The following is a 19,967-nucleotide window of genomic DNA, read 5'->3' on the forward strand; positions in this document are numbered from 1 at the left end:
GGAGCAAGCAGATACATGGGTACTCATTTATATTTGGGGGTTTGGCAGGCTTTAAAATATGGCTATTCTAAATTGATTAGATATATGTATTTCTAAAGAAATAATTTATTTTAGCTACTAGCAGTTTCATACACATTCCAGGTGATTCCTGTTGCTCCATGGAGTAACTCTTCCAGTGCCCTTTGACAGAGTTTTGGGCTTGAGTGGTTTAGGAGATGATTGTTGACTATTCATAACACTGTTCTAACAATGTATTTTCAGAGGTAGATTAAGATATATGTCCTTGAGTTAACAAGTGGTCAGATCCTTAAAGGCTGCTCTGCAAACATATCCAGAAAGGTATTGGCATGAATTAAAATTATTTTTGATATTTCAATCAGACTCTAAAGTTTGACAGGATGTCTGGAATCAGGTAACTGCTTCCTGTACATATAAATGGATATTAAACTGTATCTCTATCAATCCAGAGCGTGGTCTTTCTTTAACTTGAAAAATGAACACTTTTAAAACAATCCAGAACTCGAGCAGTCTAAAAATGCGCTGGGTTTTGTGTTAATTGGTGAGCAGGCCAGCAGCCATAGCCCTTCCCATTCCAAAGGTGATCCTACTGGGGAGTCAGTGCAGGTCAAGGATAATGCAGCTCGGAAATGGAAGCATAAATAGGTCCCTACAACTAATCTGCTGTGCCACCCTCGCTCTGCCTTGTCCCTTCCTTCAGAGACAGAGCCGATTTGTGGCCGAGCTGACGGAGGTGCCGTGGGTGGACGGGTTTGGTACATGCCACAGTCTGCTTCTAGAAATAGCAGGAGCAGCAAGGTTTCACCTGGTGAAAGCAGCTCCCAGGTGGGGAAATGAGGGTCTTTTCCTCCTTCAAGGAGCAGCACAGACCACTGCTGTAGGCTCTCTGGCAGCAGCACCACAGCTGCTTTTAGATCTAATGCCATCTGCCAACCCTGAGCCGACTTTCGATCTCCTACAGCCTCCGCTCTTCTCTACTGTAAACAGCCTACAGATGTAGAGTCAAAACTGTGGTACTGGATTAAAATATTAGGGCACTGTTGTTTGTACCAGTTCTAATGTTCCCTGCGGGAAATAGCAGAAAAGGCTTCATCTGATCAAAATTGAAAATAGTGATCAGGTTGTCAGGATTTTAGCTTAGTGTCTTATGTAAGTATTCCTGTGTGTCAGAGCAAATCTCCATGGAGCACTCTCTAGTGTATGGGTGTGGGGTGTCAAAAATACACAGGTATAAGACAGCTTAATAAAATTGATTATTTACATGTAAGCTAAAAATGTGAGAGATTCTTAGATCTGAAGGCTGTTAGATTTTTTTAGTTTGAAATATTCAGTGAGAGCAGGATGACTAAAGCAGAGCTGGAAAATACTGGAGGATCACATGAGGGCTAAAAATACTCATGCTATGACAGGGAAAATAACCAGGGCAGAATGAACTGTTTGTGCATGAATGCATTATATATAATGTGCCATCGAAAAGCCAATTGCACAAGAGAAATACTGATTTTCTGTAGGGAAATGGTATATCCTGCTGTGACAGATGTGCTGTAAATTAATTTTGAGGGATAAAAATACTCAGTGAGACCAGTCTTTATTTTAGCAGCTAGTGATACAATTAGGATTCCTGGGAGACTAGAGAACTCCTGATGCTTTTTTCTTTTTTGTTTTTTTTTGCTTTCCTCCAAGACTTGCTACCTTTTTCCCCAGTGGCAGGCAGTAGGTGTTGGCAATGGCAATCTCTGCTCACAGTGGTGCAGTGCTCCAGGGCAACGTGGCAGAGCTAGAGATGGAAAGAGCTGCAGGGTGACAAACTGAGAGTGTTTTCATCCCTAGTTCATACAAGGCCAAGGAATTGTACTAACCCAGGGGAACAGCATGTGCAGTGACAGTGCTGGCCTGGGAGGTAAAGTGGCTCTGCTGTAATACAGACGTATCTCCCCTGCCAGCATGTGGGGAATTTAATTTTTAAACCCACTGAGCTTGAGCATTTAGACCAGGAGGCAATGTGCTTGCAGTGCAGGACCCAGGGCCTTTTTCAAGAGATGTGATTGTGTTTGGAAAAGCAGTGGTGAAAATGGCTATCTTAATTTTCAGTGTACTGTGGGTGTGAATGTCTGTGTTGCACAAATGTTTGCACATTCTTTAGTTTTCCAACATACTTTTTTTTTCAGATTTTCCTTTTGAGACTGCTTTCTCCTTATAGCTAAGCAGATAGTGAGATTTTAGAGAACAAAGGCTTTTAAGAATACTTGAAATTTTCAATTGTGTTCCTCTGTTAAGCCTGTGGAATGATTTCATCCATTGAAGATAAATGTTTGCATACTTAAAGATGTTTCTAGAGCAAATAGAGGTTTCAGTTGAGAAGTAGTAGTTGTTGATTATTTTAAATAATAAATAAATATTGGTTATTTTAAATCTAGAGTAAAGTCATCATTTATGACGGGGGAAGGGCTTTGGTTAGTTCCCTTCTATCAAATTTTGTATTAAAGGCAAGCTGAGGTAGTCATGCCATTAGTAAAACTTTTTTATTTGACAAATGGTCTCCATTGTAGACTTTATTACTTGGATAGCTCTCCTGAAGTTGTGAGTTTCAAGTGTTGTACACACTTCTCTTTGCCAGCTGTCTGGCAGAGAGGATGAATGCAGAGCTCACCAGGCTGTACTGGACCAGCAGCAGTGAAGGTTGGTTTGGGGAGCTGAGAGGACAGAAGGGTCCTGCCAGACAAGGGAGGGTAGTACCACAAAATAATTAGGACTGCAGTGGGTTGGGATTCGGAAAGTCAGATTTTGTCTGAGGTCATCTAATGCCCATTATGTATCATTTGTCATTGCTTATTTCATTAAGTATCCCTAAATTGTCTATTTTCTTGTGTCCTGGTGTAGCTACACTAATAAGAGTGTGTGAATATTAATTAATCTACTGTTCTCACTCTCTTGGTTTAAGCGGGTGGAGAGTTTTTCTTTAGCTCGTGAAGAAATTACTGTGGCCTCTTGTTGGGTTTGGTTTTTCTCTTGTGGCATGAGTCAGGAATATTCTTTTTATGAAATCCTTTAATTTGACTAAAATAGCCTGTGAGTGATTCCTGAATTCCACTGAAGCAGTGGTTGTGTGGGCTCAGCCAAGTCTTGTGCTTGCTTAGGGCTTCCATTGCTCTCCACGCTCTCCTCATGCACGTCCACACTGTATTCATGCACGTGTTTTCTTGAAATTTTGCATAAATATTTAACAGCGTACTAATTACTCATATAGCTTCAAGGAAGAGTTCTCTCTAAATGTTAAGTAGGTCTTTTGTCTACAAGACTGTGCCTGTGATGCAAAGAGAACTGGAATTTGCAGCCTAGCTTTTTTGTACCAAATCCTGCGCAGTGCCAACATCCACTGTTTTATGTTGCAGAAGTTTGCATCTGTTTGTAGAACTTAGGTATTTAGCAAAAAGAATAGTGAAGCTGAAACTGCGTGGGATACATTTAATTATGGTGGACCAACTAGTAATTGTTTCTGGAGTACCACAGATGGAAACCTCTAATGCATTTCAAAGCTGGCTCATCTTAACTTAATTCAGTACAAGAACAGAATAATTTGTCTTTCAATTGTGAATTTACTTCTCTCATCTCTGCTACTGTTATGTGGGCAGGTACAAAAAGTTACCAGGTGGTAATTGAAACAGCTGCAATACTGTTTACAAAAAAATTCTAATTGGAGCCCTGCATTGACCTAAAATCAGAGCATGCTGTCACAGAAATTCTCACAGAACAGTGGAGGTGGGGAGACACCTCTGAGATCATCCAGTCAAACTGCTCTGCTGAAAGCCAGGGTCACCTTGAGCTGGTTGCCCAGGACTATATCCAGTCACATTTTGAGTATCTCCAACCTCAACCTCTCTGGACTGTTTGTTCCAGTATTTGATAACCCTCATAGTGCAGAAGTTTTTTCTTACGTTTAATTGGAATTTCTTGTGTTTCATTTTGTGCCCATTGCCTCCCATCCTTTGGGGACCACTGAAGGGAGCCTGTTTACCTTCTTCACACCTTCTCTTGAGGTATAGATAAGATCTCCCCTGAAGCCTCTCTTCTCCAGGCTGAACAGACACAGCTTTCTGGCTTCTTGTAAGTGAGGTGCTCCATTCCCTTAGTCTCTGTGGCTCGTTGTTGGACTCTCTCCAGTTCATCCATGTCTGCCCATCCTGAGGGGCCCTGGATTGAACCATCCTCATGTGCCTCAGCGGTGCTGACTAGAGGGGGAGAGTCACCTCCCTCAGCCTGCTGATGAGGCTCTTCCCAGTGCAGCCCAGGAGGCTCCTGGCCTTCCTTGCTGGAAGGGTGCTTTGCTGGCTCATGCTCAACTCAGGATCCACCAGGGCATCCAAATCCTCTTCTGCCACAGTGCTTTCCAGTCTTATGGTTGCCAGCATGTTTTGGGGCACAAGGATGTTCCTCTCCAGGGAAGGGCCCTTCTGCATTTCTTTTTGAATATTACCAGTAAGCTTGAAGAGGAATTAATAATGGCAAACAGTTATGTTGCTGATTACAATGCAATTCTCTCACTGATCAGGGAAAAGAGATGATTATTGGATACTTTTTACCTAAAACGTGTATAAAATTCATATTTTCTCAGAATGTGTAATAGGCAATTTATAAATACTTTCATGGAAGATACAATGTTGGAAAGACTTTAAACTGCTTGGGTTATATAGTCCCTCTGAGCAGTGCATGAGGAGTTATTCCATTATTGCACTAATTGACTACAACACCATTGCTCAACACCAAGTCATTAAGTCTATCAAGATCTTTTGTCTCTGTTTAGATATCTGGCTGTTTCAAGTACTTTGCATTACTCTACCGACCAGCATCCTTTTAATTATTTTATGAAATTAGGCTTCTGCTAGAATGGAAGCTTACTTCTGAGCTGATTATAAAGCTGAGCCCTAGAATAAATGTGCAGTAAAGCTTTTTTTTTTTCTTCTCCAGGAAATTTTAAATTAGAAATCCCTAAGCATTCTCTGTTGCAATTAAGTTCTATCCAGCTGTTGCTGATACCTCCTAGTAGCCAGTTAGCTGTTTTTTGTCTGTGTCACTGAAATTGGAATACTGTGGCCATTCAAGAGCTGATCCTGAGCAGTGGAGCAAAAGTTGATTTCTTTTGATTTGTCTGGACTTTTTAAAGCTTAGTGGCACTTTGCTGTAGAAATTCAAAAGGCTTTGTTGTTTTCAAAGGAGGACAGAGCACAATGCCACGTATCAGTGCTGCAGGCACTGGCAATGAGGCTTGCTCAGCACGCTCTGGGAGGGCACCTCAGCTGCAAGTTAGAGAGAATACCTGGGGATCAAATGTTTCTGCCTGCTCTTTCTTTAGCTCTCTCTGTCCTAGCTTTAAAGCATTTACTTCTCAGTTGATACCCTGAACCTGCATCTTGTAGTTGTATAATAAAACAAGAAGTAAATGTTGATGCTTTGATCGTTAAATAACTTGAGACCCAACTAGAATGCTACAGTAAAAGTGATATTAATTCATATGTGTGTTCTTATTGCATATTTTGACACTAGTTAACTTCTGTTTATCTGCTAATCCAAATGAAAATTGTTTTCCTGGCTTTGAGAACATTTTAGCAATCCTGCTCTAAAGCAGCTGATTTTTAGTTAGTCAAAATATCGGCTGAACCTAGGAAGCATTGAAGGCAGAATGCCAAATTTTAGGCAATTTCATAAAGAAAAATAGCAGCAAAAGATCTTGGCATTTTTAATGTTTTTCAACAAATGATTTATTTTTTGCTGATCTAAGTATGATGTGGAAAGAAGTTTCATTTCAGACATATACACAACACTGAATTTTTCCAACTTTAGCAAGCCTGTGTGCTATACCTGAAATCTGCTAGAGAAGAGTTTGTGTATGCAATAGACATGGAAGCTATTGGAGTCTCCAGTTTCTAAAAGAAACAAAACCAAAACAAAAAACACCAAACAAAAGAAAAGAAAAGGAAAAACAACCCAACACAAAACCACCACCAGTACACTTGTTATCTGTCTTATATTAAAGAGCATAGAAAAGGAGGATGGCTATCTTACACAGAAATGTTTACACATACTAACTGAATTATCAAGCTGTTTGTTTGTATTCTGTTGGCTTTAGGTGACCCAGTTAATACAGAGTTATCCATAGGGGTGGGAGGAGATGCTTGCTACAGAGGGAGGCCTGTGACTAAATCAGGAAAGCTTAAGCTTGATTAAATAACCCATTGCTGCTCTCCTTTCCCATCACTTTCCAGCTCCTCCAATGAACCACTGTCACAATTCTAGGTCAGTGAGACTCTGTGAGCTCCATGGTTTGGGCATATGGACAGCCCCACAGGCTGTCTCTTCCTCTCCCTGCCTCCTTGCAGTTTCTTCCATGTCGTGGCTTTTTGTAAATACATTGGTTTTACAAAGAATTGCTTTATTAAAGCATTGTCTGACACTGGGGAAACATTGCGGGAATGACAACTTAGAACAATTTGTAGTGTGCCATAAATCAAGTAATCCTGTGGGAGGAGCAGCTGGCGAGGTGTGGGGTACAAGGTGGCTGCTGAGAAAGACAAGGAGAAATCCCTCTGGAACTGGTGATCAGTAAGCTCAGCTGGGAGCTGGGTGTCTGCTGAATTAGAGCTGTCTCCTGTGTGGCTCAGGCTTCAGGGCTGACAGCATTTGATGGTGGAGGATGCCATGGAACCTGTCAGCACATTTGGACAGCTGTGTTTTGCTCTTTGTAGGAAACAGTGATGAACATGGTTGCTGCCAAGCAGGACCTCTGATTCACATGTCTGCTTAATAAATCAAATCAAATAGGCCAGAGAGAGGCTGGGTTTCTGTTTTGTCTTCTTAACCAAACCAGTTTCTGTATGAGATGTCTGTCCAGTGCATCTCAAATGTATTCCTTGTTGGAGAGAATAAGGAAAAGGCCAAGTCAGAGTGCAGTGCTTGTGGGAACTGAGGCAGAGGATGAGCTGTAAGCCAGACACTCATGTATGGGCTGAGAGACTGTATCAAACAGCCAGCATCAGCCAGCATCAAGAGCTGAAAGATGGAGAGGCAGAGCAACGTGAGAGGAGTTGGCTGGGAGGTTCCTGTGAGGGCACTGCAAACCCTTTCACACAACTATTGCTCAGCTTGGGCATTTATGTGCCAAGTCATTGTGGAAAAAGAGAATCTGTATGCACCCTTCACTTGCCATTTTTGCTGGTGAAGATGTTGCTCCACATTCTGGCAGATTCACAGTGCAAGTAATTGAAAAGAAATAGGAAAACCTAAGGAGATCAAAACACATCTTCTGGTCACTATGGCAAACTCACTATGGTGAATTCACCAATGGGTTTAATTCTGCTCTGTCTGAGTTTCAGTGTCCTTGTCTCAGGGGTGGTTTACATTTGAAAATGAAAAAAGCACAGAGGCAGTTTAGCTGAGTTTATTTCAGCTGTCTTTCTCCAGGGAAATTGAGGATAGACATGCATGTTAAGTAATGGGCTGGGGGAACACTTTCTTTATGAAGATTTTTTTTAAGCTGAAAGCTGCTCAGATCTAAGGGGACTTTTTATTCTTGGCTTGATGTCGTTTATTTTGGTTTTAGAGTTACCTCACTCTCAGTAGCAAACTCAGTTTGGTAGGAAATGTGGTTTTTCCTTTCCCAAGCATAACAGCAGTGGAATTTCCTCTACTGTCACCTTGAAGAGAGAGAATGGATGGCTGTAAAATCAATACTTGTGTTTCAGTACCAGGTTAATAGAAATGCATTTATTATAGAGATCAATCTTGTTTATTGATTACTTATTTATTGTGTTTTTCAGGTGCTGCTAAATCCAGTCCAGCTTCTAAACCAGGATCAACACCTTCTCGCCCATCTTCAGCAAAAAAAGCCGCACCAAGCAGCTCGGCATCCAAATCAGATAAAGATTTGGAAACTCAAGTCATACAGCTCAGTGAACAGGTAAATTTGCTTTAAACACAAAAGTAGGTGCATTCGTTGTCACAGGCAGGCAGGAAATCTAATATTGTCTTCTGATGAATGATGCTCTCCAGAATTACGAACGGACAAAAGTGGAAATAGTTCAGCTGGAAAGAAAAGGAGGAAAAAAAAAAAGAGAGAGATTTATTGTAAAAAATAATGTCTGGCAGAGATGACTGATTTTTGCTAGTAGTTTTAAATTATGATCTTAGGAGTGACAGGTCTTGCTGAAGCATGATAATTTTATTAGATGTTGAAATATATTTTTATTTCACCTGCATAGGAAATATCTGAATAGTGTGTTTGCTCTTGTTTATTACTAATTTGAAATAAATCATTTAATCTGCCACTGTGGAGAAAACAATCCTGTTTGTCATACCAAGGTGTTAAAGAGATTTGCAGTTAAAGTGAGACCAGTGCATTGTGCTCTGCTTTCTGGAAGGAAGGTGTTAAAGAAGCTAACACACCATTTTCATTTTAAAATGCGATCTACCTTTCTGAGAATACTTAGTTATACTATGAACAATGTTCTGCAATATAATTTAAAAGGTTCCAAATTTCTGTAATGTTAGGAATGTGAGGACTTTGTTTTTGTTTGTGCTCTGGAGCTTTACACCATTCTCTCATTTCTGAACTGCATGAGTGTCTGCACTGGACAAAAATAAATACCTGCATCTGGCTTAAGACTGTTGTCAGAATGGTGTATATGCCACTATATATATGAGGCCTGATCCCTGTATTTGTCCTTGGTGAGGGAAAACGGAAAGGAAAAACTCATATTTTAGAGTTCCTGGCAGCTGCATTCAGGAAGCAGTCGTTATTCTGGATCAAGTATTATTTTCCACGGTTAAGGGCATTTCAGTTTCAGACTTCTATTGACATGAACAGCAAAGATTTCACTTTGCTGGGGCACTGTTGGCAAGCTTTTGATATATTCTGTACTGAAAGGTGCTGGATGGATGGCCACATCCCAGACATGGCATTCTGCAGATTCAGAGTACCATTCTGAGCTGCAGAGCACAACGGGGTCCACCAGCTTTCCAAATGGGCTCTAGATTGTTGTTGTAACAGAAAAGTTTTTAAATGTTGCACAAGGAATAGGTGTATATATTTTTCATAGATTTTTTTTTTAATCAATGTCGAGCAGAGTTCAAACGTCAACTTAATGCAACTTAAACCATGACATTGGTACTCAGGAGTCAGAATGTGTTTGCTTCAGGAGGAAGACTTGGTTGGCATCTGAGCAGCATAGAAATATTTGATCTTTACTGAAATAGACAGTCACTATCACATCCACTGCTAACATATTCCTAGCACGTTCCATGTGTGAAAACCTTAAGCTTTATAAAGAAATAACCCTGAAGGAAAACTGATTTCCCTCACCACCAAAGAGAAGAAGAAATTTTGAGGATTTGAAAAACTGGTTCTTTAATAGCTAGTTTTTAAGAGACATCATCTAGCTAGAATGGTCTGGAAGGCTTTTTTTCTTAATGCTGACAGCACTTGGTATCTCATTTCCCACTAATGGATACTTGTAAACCATGGCCGTATTACACGAGCCAAAAAAGCTATGCTGCAAGCAGCTCTGAGCCAGGTTTTCCTGACCCCCAGTGTGAACATGCTGCAAGAGCCAAATTGCCTGGCTTTTACTACTCTGCAGCAGTTGTGAGATGAGGGCAGCAGCCACTGTTACCGTGTTTCTGTGTTGATTATAAATGTAAGAAGTGCTGAATTGTGTCTTGGATATCAAGGTCCTCTGTGGCTCTAAGTTTTTTCATCCCTTTCATGGACATTAGCTGAGGGAGATGGAAACATCTGAACTTCCATGCAATTTGTAGCAGAAAAGTTTAATTAGTAGGGATGTCTGTACACTATGTTTTACCACAGTGTAGCTTAATGAGCTATTTGCAATAATTGTAAGGCATCCCTAACATTTTCCAGTTAATGGCTCCCTATAATCTTAAAGTTTCTCTTAAAATCATCTTTGAACTGTGCCAGTAAATTAAACTCCAAAATTAAATTCCACCAAGTGTCACTCTGTGCTGGATCTTGATTACCCATAGCATTAAAATAACAAAGTGGTCCTTGTTTTGTCTTTGGTCTGCGCCAACTCTCTCCCAAAGAGTGTCTGAGTGCAACTGAGGTGACCACACAAACCAGGAGCTATTGCATACAGAGAAGAGACTTTTACACATGGAGAATGGTCCCAGGAACTATTAGCTGTGTGCTGATATACGTGTAGTTTCTGAGAACAGCATCATTGTGGCTTTTTGCCTGGAGTTGGGCCTAATCTGCAGGCTGGCTCTGCAGCCCTGTGAGTATCCGAGCTGCCAGTAAGTGTCATCAGAGAAAAGACCAGTCAGTAAGAACTGCTGCCTTTGCACTCATTAACTGGGTTGCAGAGGGGTACTTTCAGTCCAGAAATAGAGCATGGGAGTTGATGTGAGCTATTCCTCAAGTGTCAGCCTTTTGGCATGCTGGTGGAAGGAAAAAGTAGGATGCAGATGTGCAAAGTATCTGAAGAAATATGGACTCACATGGCAGAAACAGGCAGTTGGAACTGAAGGAAAGCATACCTGTTTTGGTTATAACAATGTTTGCTATTTACAGTAGTTAATTAACTCCATGCATATGTACATGGTTTAATGATTTTGTTTCTTTAAACAGAATGAATGTGGGAGAATAAAAACAGGATAATGTCTTCATTGTAAATAGGTCAGAAGGGGAGATAGTCTCAGCTATTAGCTGCCAATTTTTCAGCTGAAGTTCATTGTTTTCCCAAGCTCTAGCAAGCACAGAGCAAGAGATCTGGAAACAGTTACATTCTTATTCTGGCTGGATTCAGGCATTGCTCTCAAGCAATATGCTGTGGCAGTTCCAGAAGGCACATCCTAAGTATGAGGGCTTCATCTATAGATATGGATTTCTATAGATATGAATATCATCTATAGATACGGATATCTATAGATCAGGATATTGTAAACTCTTGTTTCATTTCGCTTTTCCTACTTTTGTAAAAAAAAAAAAAAAATAGTTAATTTTAAGGTGACTGACCATTATATCCATAATGGATTCAAACTGTCAAGAGAAGACCTGAGTGTCACACTCAGGCAGCTGGTCAGAAATGAATTTTAGTGCACAAATGAGATGCCCTGAGATCCCGCTCTGGTAACAGGTCAGTTCTGCTGCTTGATGCCTTTGAGAGTGCAATCAAAGGTCGGAAAAAGGCATCCCTAGCTCAGCAGTCATGGAAAAACAAACTGAAAGGATTTAGTAGGCTATCAAAGCATTGTTTGAACTCTGCTGGTATTTTGACTAGTGAAGGAAATAAATTAACTTGCAGTAGAACTGGCAGCACAGAAGTTTCTATTAAATCGTATCAGTTCACTGATATGTAGCCTGATATGATTTAATTTATTTAGTGTGTTTTATTTAGAAAACCATTTGTATAATTGCAGGCTTTAAAATGTGAATCCTAATTTGGCTGTAATTGGATGTGATTTGGGTCAGTGTGTTTACTGTAGACAGCTTTATCTGTGAATATTTCTGCTGTTTGTTATGCTGCTGTTCTCTGAATTTCCAAGCCACTTAGATGTTATCCTGATTGTGTATACCCCATTACACAGAAGTTTATATGTTATGCTCCCACAAAACTGTTCTTTATAAAATGGATATGTATAAAAATATATTGCAACGTCTGTTGTGATTTATACAAAACCTAATCATTAACAGCTACATTGCCCATGAATTATTTGCAGCAGTCCTAGTGGTGAAATTGAGGCTGAGAGTGTAGCTTGAAGACTCTTGTGAACAAGGTTGCAAGGAGAAAGGTACTTGGCATTTGAGAGAATTTATTGGTAGAAACAGCACATCAGTCAGAGCAGGTAGGCCATGGTGCACCCAGTCATGCCAGCAGAGTGCTGAAACACAGGTTTGTAAAATGTGGTAAGTGAGGAGGCAGAACAGAGAGGTGGAAAAACAGCACAGCAATACCACATTGGTAACTAGAGAACCTTTTAATTTCCTAACTAGACTACTTTCCTCCTCTGTTAGTTCAATGTATTTTTAGGCAAGGAGATATTGTAGATTTCCCAACAACTACACATTTATCCAGGCAAAATAATGCAAGTACTGAGATGCAAGTTTTATGAGTTACCACTATATGACATTTCTGGAAGCCCTCTTAGGGGACTGTGGCTTAGGTAGCCCTGATTTCTGAACTGCTGCTTTGAGCTTCAGTACAAAAGAGTGCTGAGAAAATTGACCTTTAAGATCAGGGTTAGGATGTATACAAGGGAGTAGTGGGGGAGCCTGATTTACTGTTCTCTGTGGGTTAAAGTTCAATTTAGCACTGCAAAAAGAAAACTGGACTTCTTTTTAAGCTATAAAATTGAATATGTATTTAAGATAGTTTAGCATACAAAATTTTAGACTGCATTCTTTTGTCTGTAGTGCACCTCAAAACTGATGCATCCTGTCTTGGTTTATATGCAGGTACATTCATTAAAACTTGCACTTGAAGGCGTGGAGAAGGAAAGGGATTTCTACTTTGGCAAATTAAGGGAGATTGAACTTCTCTGCCAAGAACACGGGGGAGAGAATAATGACCTTGTCAATCGGCTAATGGAAGTCCTTTATGCTTCAGATGAACACGTAAGTTGAAGCTTAATGGTTTTTATTTCAACAAAAAAAAGCTTAATTGCGTAAAATTTTATTGATACAGTGTTGGGTCTTCTCCTGTATTTAGGCCAGCAGAACTGTAGCAGCTAGGATTCCTGTAACTCCTCCCCAAAAAGGAGGTTTGCAATTGCAAATAACTGACTTTTTAGCTTGGGGAGAGGACTCAGGAGGTTTGTTGCTTTTCACTGCTTCAGTGTAGGTTTTGTATTCTGAGTTTGCTGAGCTTTATCTAAAAGGGGAGGGTCTGTGTCACAATTTTAAATTGATTTCATATGGTTCTGAGCCTTGGTTTTGTTTTTTTCATCTTCCCCCTATGTGCATGAAGTCTTTTACTCATGCTCTTTAATGTGCTGAAAATTACAAAAAATTCTGGCAGAGATGCTGTTCTCTGTCTACAGCTGTGAACCTTCTCTGGCCCATGTGGCAGTGTTGGAATATGTATGGTACTGATTGCCAAATACATAATTATATCTACAAACATAATGCTCTTTAGCATTTTTTATCCTGTTGCTATAGGCAAAATTCTTCCTTGTGCAAACCAAATAATCCTCTATTAGCAAAATTTCAGAAGTGTATTGTCTGCAAGATTAAGCAAGAATCTCATTGCATCTTAGACTTAATGTTGTAGACACTGAACAAAGCAAGAAGCTGCAAAGGGTGCTGGTTAAATTCCTCAGAGACATTCAGGGATAATGATTCAGTGGAGATTTAGCTGAACTACTCCCATTCATGTTAACTAAATCCCTGTATGGATTGTACTGACAATTGACCCTTCAGGCTCCAGCAGAGGAAGGCTTTGGCTCCAGAGTGTACAAGCATCAACTTAATCCCTTGGCAGCACTGTGGTACCATAGGCTGTCTTACATCTACTCTCAGAAAGCTGTTGCAGCAGTAGTCAGCTGATTCAGTTTTATATCAAAACTAGTGCTGAAGGAACTACTAATTCAACATACTTCTTCTAAGAGGCTAATGTAGGGCCTAAATGTTTAAAAGTTAGATGCAAGAACCACAAGTTTGAAGCTAACAGGTGCCACTGCTCAGATGGGAAGTGACATGGGGAAGAGGATTTGTTCAGCAGTGCAGAGCAAGTGCTAGAGAGGAAAAGGAGGAGGAAACCATTATTTTCACAGGAATAAACAATGAGACAAATTTGCCAGGCATGTGATAACAGGGTGAAAGTGCTATATATATATAGCGGTCAGAGAAAATGTCTTCTGGATTCAAGAGCAGTGATTTATTTATAAAGCAAAGCCAGAAAAATCTCTCTTCTCCCCATACCCCTACCACATCTGTCTGTCTGTTGGCTTAAATAGCATAGTGGTTCTGGACCAAGGAATGCATTTCTTGCTTTTCCTTCTGCAGTCTTCCTTACTGGCAGAACACATTACAAAATGTTCTACTTCAGCCCATTTCCCAGTGTTTTATCTGCTTCTTCCCTCAAAGCCTTTCTCTGTTGAAATCATCATTCATGCCTGCATGTGAACTACATATAACAACTGTGCTTTCATCTAAAATGTGGTTGCTGTTGCAGACTGGGTGTGTCACTGCTGCAGGAGAGCACTGCTCCTCAGAGAGGAATACAGAGGCCATTCCTCACACAATTTTTTTGCTCCTTTTGGTGGGAGACTTGATCTCCTCAGCGTAACAGATGGACTGTGACTTGCTGAGGAAAGACCCAAATGCATTAGCACTAAACCAAAGACTGTCGCTTAAAGCTGGCTGAGATCCTCCCTACTTTTTGGGTTTGGACTTTACTCTCTTTTTGCCCTGCTTTGCCCTTCAGATCTGGGTGTTGGTTTTTTTTGGGTTTTTTTTGGTTTTTTCCTCTCTCTCTCTCTCTCTCTCTCTCTCTCTCTCTCTCTCTCTCTCTCTCTCTCTCTGTAACGAATTTGTCCCAAGTTAAATTCTTTATCTCTCAGCATTTTTCAGGTTAATCCCTTGGTAACAGCAGTTTGGCTTTCCTAGTCATACCATGAGGCTCTTAGGCGAATTATGTGTAGAATGATTCAAAGTATAGAGTTTAGTCCCTCAAAGAATCATTCCCCAGGTGTTTGATTATTGTAGTATTGCATTGAAGAGATTTTGACCAGATTTATGTCTTGGGATGGGGAGTGGGATAATTATTTTTCTCAGAATTTTGGTTTATACTGTAGTTTCAGTTATGTCACCTCCTAAGCTTCTGTTTTGCTTAGTTCAATAAGAACTATTTTTTTAAGATCGAACTTTTTTTTTTTTTTTTTTTGCTTGATTTTGGTGAGTTTGAGAAGCACAGATATATATCAATCCAGTTGATTCCTTCTCTTTAGAGCCTTCCTTTTCTTTTCCCTGTTATTACCTCATCATTATGTGTCTGCTTATGCAAGGGGGATGTCATATATCATATCTACTACTGTCATTTAACATTTGGCTGGTCAGTCCAGAGACCTTTGTAATTTTTAATTATGAATTGGTCATTTGTAATCCTATTTCTTCATCAAAAACATCAAAGTTGCCAGAGAACAGTGGCTACAAAGGCTACATTTGAGTGGCAGAAAGATGTGGCCCCTACTTTTTTCAAGCTCTCAGTGTGTAAAGTGCTTGGTCATGTGGTACTACACTAGTAGAGCTTCAGAGTGATGGAACAGAAGAGGTTCTGTGTCTGGGTTATTAATCCCAGAGCTGTTTAGGTCTTGGCATAAAGCAGAAATGTAGGAAAGCTTTTGCTTTCTTACACAGGCTGTTGTGGTTCAGTTCATGTAGAATTTGGGAGAATTGCTCATGTTGGTTATCTCAGTTGCACTGCTCAATTTCTCAGAGCAATTGCTCAAAATGCAGCTGGTTTGGTGACTTTTTGCTCTAGCAGCTTCTATACCTGCTGCTACTTTTGGAAAAGGTTCCCACCCTCCCCAACACCAGGTTTTTGTAGTCTAACTTGAGCCTACAGGCACACATGAATAGCTTGAGGCAGATGAATCTAAGGGTCAAAAGAGACCATCTTTCAACGTGGGAGACAGATGACCATAGTCATGTAGCTCAAGCCAGAAATAAATGCTCTAAATAGATCTTCTACTACTTTCCTTATTAGGGGATGCTGCTCAATGAGATTCCACAGTCCCAAAGTAACTGGACTCTTATGGCTCCCATTTCATGTATTTATACAAGCTGTACATACTGAAAAGCATGTCCCAAATCTCAGAACGACTTTTGAAGTAGTTACATTACAGGATTCACTGTTTCTATCAAAGATAAACCTGGCAAAATAGGGGCCACCACTCCTCTTCAGAGCTGTGGAATAGATTGCACTCCCTGTGCTTAGAGGCTTTTCCTATTGTATGAATGAGAGGAAAGCATATACATGACCCATAAAGTCTGCACAAGTGGGCTTTCTAATAGTGCAGCTCATAAAGTCGTCACCCACAGGGTCTGTGGAACATGTGCATTCCAGAGTAGGTCAACTCAGCACAGCAGGAGGGTCAGGACAGATGGGGTTAGGGCAGCATTGCTCACTGCGGCTAAAGAAGCTTCAGTTTTCTCACCCCACAGGGCAGGGTCATGTCCTCCCAGCTGTCAGCTCCTCCCTGTGAACCTCCTGCTCTCTGCACGTCCTGCACCTTTGCAGCCCATCACAGGAGCTGCAGTTTTTAGGTACTGCTCACAAGGCTGTTTTGACGTGATGTACCTACTGCATGTAATAAGGGCATCATTTCCCCCAAGGAGCCAAAATGTACTTAAGTTCAGCTGCCCTGACTGATGTGAAAATGATAGAAAGCTTGCTCCCTGAAAATGATAGAAAGCTTGCTCTCAACTGAAATTGGGCTGTTTCTATATGTGCTAAATGGATGACTCCATTGTATCAGCAAATGTTAGGAACCTTATTCTGCTTTTGCCCTTTAGATAAGTAGTTTATTGCCAGAGGGGAATTTGCTTGTTTCGTAAGCTGCTCTGAACCATTGTGGGGAAATGAAAAATGATGGCCTTCCTTTTCTTTTGATTTTTGCCTGAAATTTGAAAACTTAGCAGTAGCAATTTGTTAAAGTTTGTTCTTCAAGCCGCTTGCTCCTAACAAAAGTTCGGGAGCCAGGCGAGTTCTGCCAAGGTAGCCCACTGGGGATGCTGGGTTTTGAATGGCAGCTCAGTGTCTTGGAAAAGTGTTTTCCTTGGAGCTGCCGATGGCAGAGTGGTACTAATGCAGGGCAGAGCATACACACGAGAGGGATCTCTTCAGTGAACCGTGCTGTGGAAAAATGGAAAGCACTTGAGAGGAAAGCTGTAAATGCAGCTGTGCTTAATGGCAGTCCAGAAGGGATGCTCTAAAAGTCAGCCAGACTTTTTGAGCTCAGATAACATTGAGGTCAACTCAGGATACTAGGCCTGTTGACTCTAATTTGAAAGTTGTTCAGAACTGGTGTCACCTGCATTGAAGGTACCACCTTTTCTTGTGTCAGGGATTCATCTTCCAGTGGGAATGTATATTCAGAGAGACAGCTTTGGATAATACTGTGCATATGAAGAATGGGAATTGATTACTTAGTAATTAGTGCTTTTTACAGTAGCTCTCTAAGTCAGTGAATATGGGGCTTTTCTCCCTGGCTTCCCCATGAAAATTTGTTTACAAGTCTGTGGGAGTTAGAACTATTTTGGGAAAGTAATATGCCTGACCTCAAGAAGGAGGCTGTGTTGAATTTTTAAAGCAGGTGATAATAAAAGTGTCTTGTCCATTTAGTGATCTAAACATTGAGAGAAGATTGTGTGAAAACTACAGCAGACAGGTTCAGAAAACCTTGGACAAGCTGCAAATTGGAGGACATCAAGATGCTATGGTACAGCATCTAACTGTTAGCATATCACTGTCTAACTATTCAAAATGTTCACTCACCAGAACAGGTAACAGATAGTGATGGTGAAAGCTGACATTTTTTCTAGGGAAATACCAGTACTGCATGTCCCTCAATTAGAAGTAAAGTAAGTACATTTTAATGTAATATTATGAGATGCTGCTTTCCTCAGGTAACAGCTAATTTTGTACTTTCTTGCATTAAAATTGTTAAGTTTTATGCTACAGTGAGCACCACTGGGCAAGATTATATGTGGAATGCTTTCTGCTGAAGAGTATTTTGGGATCTTTTTTCTCCCTACAGGAGAGCCACACAGATGAGCATGAAGGTGAAGAGCAAGTCCATGAACAGCCCCAGCAGCAGGATGAGTACTGACTCACACAGCATCTCTGACAATTTTCGTTTTGTGTGAGAACTTTCTTCTGGAGAATGGAACATGTGCGGCCTCAAACTTGAAATCAGTTCACTCCCAGTCTGCCATTAACATTTATGTACCATAGTGAGTGCCAGCCAACCCCTGCATTCTGTACCAATACTTTGCCAAGATGCATTTGCAGACGTCTTCTTTCAGTGTATCTTCCCAAGAGGTTGTAGGGCTACATCACCTACTGTACATCACTGCAACATCACCACTTGGCTGCTTGAGATTTGTTCTGCTCTTTAAAAATATATATATTTATTTTTTTTTCTTTTTCGTCTTAAGTATGATACACTTGTAACTTGTTCTAACATATTTATATTGGCATTTTGTGTGGCAAGGAGTTCTGTACCACTAGCTGTGTCTCTCACTTTGTGGTGCTTTTGCATTTTCTAGTACATCTGCCTTGGGGCATCAATTTGGCCAAACAGTTGAAATAAAGGGATACAGTGGATGTCATAGTCAAGCCATAATGATGAGGTTGTGTTGTGGAGGAAAACGTTTGTGTTGCTCACATTTATTCCTTTCCTGCCTTCATGAATGGAAGGCAGAGCGTCTGTTTCACTGGGAGATTTAACCCCTGTGTTAGGAGGCTTGTTAGAAAGCTGCATGGTATGTTTTTTGGCTGATTTCTGGAGGAACAGACATGCACTTAAGCTTTTTGCAAACCCTCCCACTTTCCTAACTAGTCAATAGACATTTCCCAGCTTTTCTTCCTTTCTGAGGATTCCAGTCCCAGCCTCCAGCTGCAGCTCTACCTCTGCAGAGCTCAGTGCTGAGGGTGGAGAAAAATCTCCTTGACACAAGTGTAGCTGCAGGACACAGTCTCTACCATCATTCTTGGCTTCCCACCTCTCAGAAAAGGAGAAAGTAGGCCAGCCATTTCTTTCCACTTTTCTTCCCCATTCCACTTCCCCAGCCAAGTATAGAAGACAGAAATTTTGTCGCTAGTGTAAAGTATGGGGGAAAACAGCAAGAGCACTGGCCCTGAACCATACCCCAAACTCCCCTGTAAGTGCATGGTGGACAATTCACAGGTTTACGGCTGCTTCTAAAGCATGGAGAAGCAGTGAGGAGTCCTGGAGACAGGGCACATGTCAGAAGGGGACCATCTGACTGAGGGCACAGAGCTGGTTCTGGGCTTGGCTGGCCTTCCTCCTTCGAGGCCAGTGTGGTGCAGAACCATCTGTGCACTGGAGATGTCTGGAGTGGGAGTGTTCCCTTCCAGTGTGGTCCCATGGCCCTGTTCTAAATGGTGGTGTTTTATAAACAGAGGTATCTTGAACTATAAAAAGCATTCCTTGTTCTTCTCCTACCACTGTGCATTGTAGTCTCTCTGGTTATTTAATGCCTGGTATTCTTGGTCTCTGACTTCAATCTCTGAATTCTGGTTTGTTGTGCTGAATTAGCAGGTACGTGGAAGTCCCATCCTAATTGGCATTCACTGAAAAACTCCACAGCCTATTGAACAGCTAAATCATTTTAGGTATTTTTAGGCTCCTAAAGTGTTAGGTCCCCAGCTTATGCTTCTATAGAGAGGTTTCCAATGAATCAGCCCCCAGGCACACAAACATGCACATGCAGTTTTCCATTCCTAATCAATCTTCTGCAGCTAAGTGGCTCTTAGTTAAATGTGAGAACCCTGCTGTTGTGTTGCACCACCGACAATATATAAAATGCTGTTGAGCACCAGAACAGGTATTTCCAGTTCCTTGATCTCCCCCTGCACAGCAGAAGAGTTTCTGGACCCTGCAGGCTGAAGTTTTCCCAGCCCTGCACCCAGTATTGAGCTCACATCCTACCCAGTGATGAAATCAAAGTACTGCAACCTGCAGGCCAGCGCTTTCTTCTCCCGTTTCAATTCGTTACAAATAAGGTCCGGTTTATAAAATCATGTTTTTCCAAAACTATTATTTCCAAGAATCACCACAAATGGGGGAATTGTCATTTTTGTTGTATTTGTGTTTATTAGAACATATGTACTTATTACAATTGTCATTGTAATAAACAGTAGTTCTTCATAATACTGTTGAAGAGCAGTTACTAATTTTTTTCCAGACTCCAGAAT

General features: G+C 40.9%; 1 protein-coding gene across 4 annotated transcripts in view; it reads left to right on the forward strand.

Annotated features, from left to right (window-relative positions):
* The window catches only part of MAPRE2 (microtubule associated protein RP/EB family member 2), a 105,987-nt gene extending 86,064 nt beyond the window's left edge, over nucleotides 1–19,923 (forward strand). For all 4 annotated transcript variants that reach the window (XM_066330761.1, XM_066330743.1, XM_066330753.1 and 1 more), the window contains 3 exons: nucleotides 7,830–7,969; nucleotides 12,482–12,640; nucleotides 17,785–19,923. In XM_066330761.1, coding sequence (XP_066186858.1) covers nucleotides 7,830–7,969; nucleotides 12,482–12,640; nucleotides 17,785–17,856 — 371 coding nt within the window. In that variant the 3' untranslated portion in view covers nucleotides 17,857–19,923. The remainder of the gene's footprint in view (nucleotides 1–7,829; nucleotides 7,970–12,481; nucleotides 12,641–17,784) is intronic.
* Nucleotides 19,924–19,967: the final 44 nt, after the last annotated feature.

This window comes from Sylvia atricapilla, chromosome 1, assembly GCF_009819655.1.
Source record: "Sylvia atricapilla isolate bSylAtr1 chromosome 1, bSylAtr1.pri, whole genome shotgun sequence".
Classification (NCBI taxonomy): domain Eukaryota; kingdom Metazoa; phylum Chordata; class Aves; order Passeriformes; family Sylviidae; genus Sylvia; species Sylvia atricapilla.